Source organism: Emiliania huxleyi, assembly GCF_000372725.1.
Source record: "Emiliania huxleyi CCMP1516 unplaced genomic scaffold EMIHUscaffold_942, whole genome shotgun sequence".
NCBI lineage: Eukaryota > Haptophyta > Isochrysidales > Noelaerhabdaceae > Emiliania > Emiliania huxleyi.
The window spans coordinates 2511-9201 of record NW_005195003.1 but is presented as its reverse complement, the minus strand read 5'-3'; the positions used below and the strand labels follow the sequence as shown (position 1 = coordinate 9201).

Here is a 6691-nt window from a genome sequence, read left to right as displayed (position 1 = left end):
TCCTCCCCTCCCCTCCCCCCTCCCGCCCTCCCTCCTCCTCACCTCCCTCCACCCCCCCCCCCCCTCACCCCCCCTTTGCCTCCCCCTCTCCTCGCGGCGCAGCTCGACGGCCCATACCAGTGGATCCACTCGCAGCCGGCCGGCATCTCGTACGCAACCTTGCAGCCGTACATGGCCTGCTCGGCCGAGTCCAAGGATCGTGCCGCCGAGCCTCCCCCCTCCTCCTCAAGGACGCGGCCCCTCAACGCCTTCCTTCTCTCACCTCGCCGCAGGAGGGGACCTGCGCGCACGGCGACTGGAGCTGCACGCCGATGAACGTGGCCCGCACGTGCGGCACCTTCGGCCAAGAGTGCGTCGGCCTCTCCCACTTCCCGAACGCCACCATCGCCGAGTACGGCCACATCTCTGGCGCGCGCGCGATGCAGAAGGAGATCGTTGCGCACGGGCCGATTAAGAAATGAGTGATTAATAGAGGCGAGATCGAGTTCTCAATGAATAGGAGATCTTTGCGCGCGGTCCGATCGCGTGCACCATCGACGCGGCGCCGATCGAGAAGTACACGGGCGGCATCGCCACGCAGCGCTCCTTCATGACGGACCACGTCATCTCCGTCGTCGGCTGGGGTGCGCTACTCCCACCTGCAGCCCTCTCCCCCTCCTCTCCCCCTCCCCCCCCCCCCTCCCCGTCCCTCGCTCCCCCCTCCCGCCGCCACCGCCGCCTCTGCGCCCCTTGACGCGTCCCTTCATACCCCCCCCCCTCTCCTCGCGGCAGGCACCTGCCCCAAGGAGGGCCTCTACTGGATCGTCCGCAACAGCTGGGGCGAGTACTGGGGCGAGCAGGGCTACGTCAAGGTCAAGTCTGGAGCCCTCGCCCTCGAGCAAGCCTGCGCGTGGGCGACCGTCCAGGACTTCACCGCCCCCGAGCGGCACAACCAGTACGCCTGCTTCGAGGACGGCTCCAACTGCGACGCGTCCAAGCCCGGCGCCGACACGCCGCCCGCCAAGGAGGGCGCCATGCTCGGCAAGCTGCACGAGGCGCTCGGCGGCGGCCTGTAGAGGCGCGTGGCGCCAGAGGCGGGTGGAGGATGCGCGGCCAACAAGGGCCCGGGCCTCCCCCAGCCCGCCTTGCCCCGCCCCCTTGCCCTTGCCGATTGCGCGGAAGTGGGGACGGATCCTCCCCTTCCCCCCCTCGGACGCCGCTTGCCCCCCCCCCCCCCCCGATCGACCTGTCCATCTTTTCTGGTGCCACTGACGCGCGCCCACGTTGCCTGTTCGTGGGCGGTGTTGTGGGGTGTTCTCTCGCCCGCGCTTCTTTCCTGGTGCACCGCACGCGTCTAGCTCTTGTCAGGTCGCGCGGAAGGCTGGGAGCTGGGACGGTCTCGTGTGCGAGCTGTGTCAGCCTGACTCTCTTGCACTCTCTCTCCTCGCTCGCTCGACCTCTCTCGTACGAGGTGTACCGTACTCGCCGCGAACGATCACACCGCGCTCGAGTGTGTATAATACATGTGCGTGTATATGTGCACTTCACCCCACGACCACGAGCACGACGGCTACTCTGATGCTCCCCGGCCGACCCGTCCTACGCTACCCGACAGTGGAGCACCCTTCCACGTCTCGCTCACGCTGAGAAAAAATCTGAAACGGCGTGCAGCAGAGTCACCGACGAGTTGGTCCGCGTGCCTCCTCGTGTCCCGTACCGTTCTCACACACATCCATAAACTCACTTTGGCCTCACTGAAGCGATGCCTGAATCCTTCTTAATCCTCGGATTTTAGATTAGGGACGCTGTCGTGTGTCGACCCCCTCTCTAGCTCTACCCGGGGCCGACCGGGCGGGGGGCGGCCGGGGGGGGGGGGGGGTGGGGGGGGGGGCGGCCCGCCGCTCGTCTCCCGCCCGGCTCCTTGTAGCCCTCCTTTGACCTTTCACCCATCTCCACTTTTTCTCAGGCGTCCCGTGCACTGTTTGACGTATTCACTTATTAGGCGCTATGCACTACCTACAGTTGATCTTCGCACTACCACTAGCGACCCGACTCGAGTCCCCTATTCGTCTCCTCGACTTCGCTAGCACCGCTGCCTTGCTCTTAGCGGGAGCGGGCACCTGACTAACCTTTGGGGTAGTGGGGAGAGGTAGACGCGGTCAGCACTTGGAGCACTTGAAGAGAGCCCTTGCGACTTGGGGTCTTGGCGCCGTGTATAGCGGTTTCTTCTTGTCCTGGACATGTTTGTATTTAAGGACTGATACTACTCGGAGAACGGGGCGGACATACTCAAAAGAAATCCTGGTTTCGAGGACGACGACGACGCTCGACGCGCGCTGCCTTGCTCGCAATGCTAAAGCCAGTCAAGAAGGTGAAGGTGAAGGCGAGGCCACTCGTGGAGGAGGCGGAGGCGGAGGCGGAGGCGGAGGAGGAGGCGCAGGCGTCGCGCCCAATCCGGCAGCAGGCGGCCGTCTCCAATGAGGCGGCGCTGCAGCTCAAGCTGCAGCAGCTGACGGGCGGCGTCGACCCGGAGGCGGACGACGCCGCGTGGCTCGACTGCCTCGTGGTGACGGCGCCCGAGCCGCTCGGCGTGGAGGACGCCGAGGACGACCTCAAGCGCGAGCTCGCCTTTTACAACCAGGCGCTCGGCGCCGTCAAGGTGGCGCAGGCGCGCATGGACCGGCTGGGCGTGCCGTACCGGCGGCCGGACGACTACTTTGCCGAGATGTCCAAGTCGGACAAGCACATGGAGCGCGTCAAGCGCAAGATCATCGGCGAGCAGCAGGCGATCGCCGGTGCCGAGCAGCGGCGAAAGCAGCGTACGGCCAAGAAGTTTGGAAAGGCGGTGCAGGTGGCAAAGACGCAGGAGCGGGCGCAGCAGCGGAAGCGCGAGATCGCGTCCGTGACGAGCGCGCGCAAGAAGGGCGTCCAGCTCGACCCGCGCTCGTTCGACGGCGGGTTTGACGAGCCTCCCGCCAAGCGACAGGCGCGCGCTGCCGCCCGCAGAGCCGCAGATAGCGCACAGAGCTGCACAGAGCCGCAGAGACGCACCCAGGACGGGGCGCCGCCACCGCCGTGCGGGAGGAGAGTGCGAACCCCCCCCACCTCCCACCCTTCGCCTCCTCCCCTCACCGCCCTCGCCCTCTGCGTCGCCAGGCGAGCGGCGCCTCCAAGCGCGAGCGAGCAAACCAGCGGTTCGGAAAGCACTTCAAGGACAAGCGCAACTCGGCCGAGTCGTCGGCGGACATGAGCGACTTCAACGGGCGGAGAAGCGGCAAGGGCAAGGGCAAGGGCAAGGGCAAGGGCGGCGGCGGCGGGCGCGGCGGCAGCGGCGGGCGCGGCAGCAGTCGACCAGGCAAGGAGGCGCGCCAAAAGGCGCGGCAGTGAGAGAGCAGCGCGGCGGTGGACGAGGCGTCGCGCTCGGCCCGAGCTACGCGAGTTTTCGTTCTCGTGTTCCCGCGTCATCGAGGCTCGCGCCCCCGTTATTGCTAGCTCTGATCGGTGTGCCAAGTCGGTTCGTCCGGTTATCTCTCCGTGGTGGCGGTTGTCTAGTCGTGTGTCGTCGCTTTGAGGAGAGTCAATGTGTTTTTGATGCCACTGACTCAACAGCTACGTGTAATATACTCGATCTCGATCGTCATCGAGGAACAAGACCCACGGCGCACAGGCACACCCACACGCCGAGCCTGAGGGGACATATACCATGCCTATATGCTATATATATGAAAAAAAAACCTGGAAACTCTACCCCGCCGCGATGACCGAGCCGCGTAGATCCATGCTTAGACGATCCCTCATCCCTCCCTGGCGGTCCGTGCCCGGTTTTTTTCGCGGTATCCGCGGCGGGATATGGCGGCTTGGCGGGATACGGTCAGATATGGAGAGATACATCAAGATACCGCAAGAAAACCGGCCAGACTAGGGCTTCCCTCGGCCCCTCTCACACGTCAAACACACCACGAGATCGTGCAGGGCGGGGGTTTAAATATGTAGAGGCAGGCGGCCGGCAGGCGTGACACAGCCGAGGGTCGACGCCGGAGGCGCCTGCGACGTTGCGACAGAGGGCGTGCGCCGCTTCGGCGGGGTAGGCAGCGTCCGACGGGCGCGCCTCGGGGCACGAACCCCTCCCGCGGCCTGCGGCGGCCCAGGCGCGCGGCTCGCACACGCAAGCGTTGTACCTTCCAAAGGCGGTGGCCGGGTCGCTCGCCTCGGAGGCGTTGAAGCTGGGCCCGAGCCCGGCGTTGTACGGCTGGGCGGCGCGGATGTCCTTCGCGCCCGCCGTGGTGTGCAGGTGCAGGTACCACACGTCGGGCACCACGTGGAAGCACTGAGCCAAGCAGCCGCTCGCAGCAGTCGGCTCCTGGAGGAGGAGGGGCAGGAGGGTGGGGAGGGACCGGCGCGAGGGGCGTGTGCTCGAGTGTGCCGCGCCTCGTTCTCCGCGGCGCAGGAGCCGAAAGCGTCGAGGCGCCGCACCTGCCTCAGCCCGCCAGCCACGAGGTCCTGCAGCAGCCCGCAGGCGCTCGCAGCGTCGCTCGCGATGAGGTCGGCGAGCGACGGGCCGGGCTGCGGCCCCGGCCGGCGCGCCGCCACCACTGTCGCGTCTCCTCTGGCCGCGTCGGGCCGCGAGCAGCAGTCGGCGACGTAGAGCCGCCGTGGCAGCGAGAGCACGTGAGCACCAACCGCCTCACACCGAGGGTCGCGGCTCACGTCGCAGTCCTCGCCGTAGCCGGAGCCCAGGTCGGCCGCCCAGTCGGGCACATACCCATACTTTCTTTCGCTCGCGTTGCCAGAGGTCGATCCGAGCGCGATGGCAAATGCTCCCGACGCGTGGACCATCGTCGCCGAGTGGCCGCCGTCGAGCGACACAAAGTCGGCCCAGCGAGGACATGACTCCTCCAGCTCACGCAGACGCGGCGTGCCCGGCTGTGCGTGCGCTGCCAGCGCCGCGTAGGCACAGAAGCACCGCTCGCGCGAACCGTGGTGCTCCCACGAGGAGACCACTTCTTCGCCGGGCCAGGCGGGCAGGGAGCAGGGCGGAGGTGGCGAGCGGGCGCGTGCAAAGAGGGAGGCGAGACAGATCGACACGGCGCACGCCAGAGTGTAGGAGTGACGGCCGCGCATGCACTTGCGCATCTCCTCCACCTTTCGGAGCCAGGCCAACGCGCTGCTGGGCGTTAGTTGCTGGTGATGAGGCGCAGTCGTGCGAAGGCCATGGAAGAGATCGCACTCAATTTTAAAAGGCGCTCTCTCGCCTTCCGTGTTTTCTTTCAGCGATCCCACGACAGCGATTGTGGGGCGCCTTAGGCTGTTGCGGGCATTAAGAAAACAGAGCCATACGCCGCCGTTTCTAAGCTTTCCACCCACCCCACCCACCCCACGCCGTGGTTTCTTAGCTTCGGCCGGCACCCCAGGTCAGCCGGGATCTAGGAATTTTTAGGTAAAATGACAATAAGGAAGCGCTGGACCGATGCGCCAGTCAGCAGTCTTGGGATGACAGGAAGACGCACACACCTCCATCCACACCGCCCAGAACACCGCAGACTTGGGCAAAATGACAAGTGCGCGCGCGCCGCAGGCGAAGAGAAAATTTGAGCGGGGCTCCTGTTCACACACTCGTGTGTGGGCCCTTTCTTGGGGCCGCGCCTGCGGCGCGCCGTGGTTTCTTAGATTTTCGCGGAAATTGCTTGGTAGGGTTTCTTAATGGGACGCTTTCTTAACGCGTAAAACGCCCGCAACAGACTGTAGCGATTGTGGGGCGCCTTAGGCTGCATACATGTTTCCTCGCTCACCCCGTCTCACTCGTTTCCCAGCTTACTTGGAGCCGACTTGGAGTGCAGTCAGCAGCCTCACATCCAGGATAAATTTAAATTTAAAAGGCGCTCGGAAAAGAGTACGCCAAGTCACGGATTTTGGCCCATGCGAGTGCTCTCCCTCTTGCTCGCCCTATTCACACACACGCTACACACGGTGTACTAGCACGGCGCATCCTGCGCCGTGCCCCATGAATGTCGATACTCCAGCATCACACCCTCTGTGCCACAATCGTGTCACGTGGACGTCCCTTACTTAGTCGGCGCGTCTTGTCTGTCGGATGTAGTAGACGTCGTGCCTTTCTGGTCCTTTACCATCCTTCAGCCAGCCACCCTCCGGCTCTGAGCCTCCGCGCTCAAACGTGGTACCTTACGGTGAGGTGCACTCCACCCCCGGGGTCATGGCGGACATCTCCGCCACGCCCAGCAGCGAAAAAATGGCCAATCCGATCACCGACTACTCTGGCGATCCCGTCACTCTCAACGACAACCTCGGCCTGCGCCCTCGCGCCCGCGCCGTCTCCGGCCTGCGCCCCTGCGCCCGCGCCTTCTCCGGCTCCGCGCCGCGCCTCGCCTCCGTCAAGGGCGACCTCGGCCTGCGCCCTCGCGCCCGCGCCTTCTCCGGCTCCGCCGCCGCGCCTCGCCTCCGACAAGGGGAACTCCTGCCTGCATCAGCGCAGCCACACACTACTCCGGCTCAACTATTCGAACCGATGACTCTCCGGAAACTAGATGGGGATAAGCAGGCGAGACGTTCCACCTACCTTCTACGCCCGATGCGTCGCCTCACTTCTGTAGCTGATGACACCGCCTCGTGCTCCGACAAGCAGGAGATATTGTTTGGTCACGGCTGTAATGATCGGAGCTTAATCACCGAGGCCTCAAAACGGCGTCAATCCGGC

General features: G+C 65.2%; 3 protein-coding genes across 3 annotated transcripts in view; 2 read left to right on the top strand and 1 right to left on the bottom strand.

The window, feature by feature from the left end:
- The window catches only part of EMIHUDRAFT_446652 (hypothetical protein), a 2217-nt gene extending 696 nt beyond the window's left edge, over window positions 1–1521 (top strand). The window contains exons 3-6 of the mRNA XM_005756841.1: window positions 103–195; window positions 273–431; window positions 503–623; window positions 772–1521. Of these exons, the coding sequence (XP_005756898.1) occupies window positions 103–195; window positions 273–431; window positions 503–623; window positions 772–1055 (657 nt within the window). The 3' untranslated portion in view covers window positions 1056–1521. The remainder of the gene's footprint in view (window positions 1–102; window positions 196–272; window positions 432–502; window positions 624–771) is intronic.
- Window positions 1522–2512: 991 nt separating this feature from the next.
- Window positions 2513–2902, top strand: EMIHUDRAFT_45214 (hypothetical protein; the record flags this gene model as incomplete). The annotated part of the gene is made up of 1 exon (XM_005756840.1): window positions 2513–2902. A coding segment is annotated over one exon (390 nt), but the record flags the coding sequence as incomplete, so codon positions are not given.
- A 949-nt stretch (window positions 2903–3851) lies between these two features.
- EMIHUDRAFT_425491 (hypothetical protein) lies at window positions 3852–5187 on the bottom strand. Its single transcript, XM_005756839.1, has 2 exons — window positions 4408–5187; window positions 3852–4339 (listed from the first exon to the last, which is right to left on the bottom strand). Exons 1-2 carry the CDS (start codon window positions 5110–5112, stop codon window positions 3920–3922), a joined length of 1125 nt encoding a protein of 374 aa, XP_005756896.1. The 5' UTR covers window positions 5113–5187; the 3' UTR covers window positions 3852–3919.
- Window positions 5188–6691: the final 1504 nt, after the last annotated feature.

Excerpts from the sequence above, each read along its gene's own strand:
- EMIHUDRAFT_425491 (XM_005756839.1), bottom strand. The coding sequence starts at position 5,112 with ATGCGCAAGTGCATGCGCGGCCGTCACTCCTACACTCTGGCGTGCGCC. Across the intron at positions 4,340-4,407 it reads CCTGCGCCGCGGAGAACGAG|GAGCCGACTGCTGCGAGCGG; the intron begins GCGCGGCACACT and ends CTCCTCCTCCAG.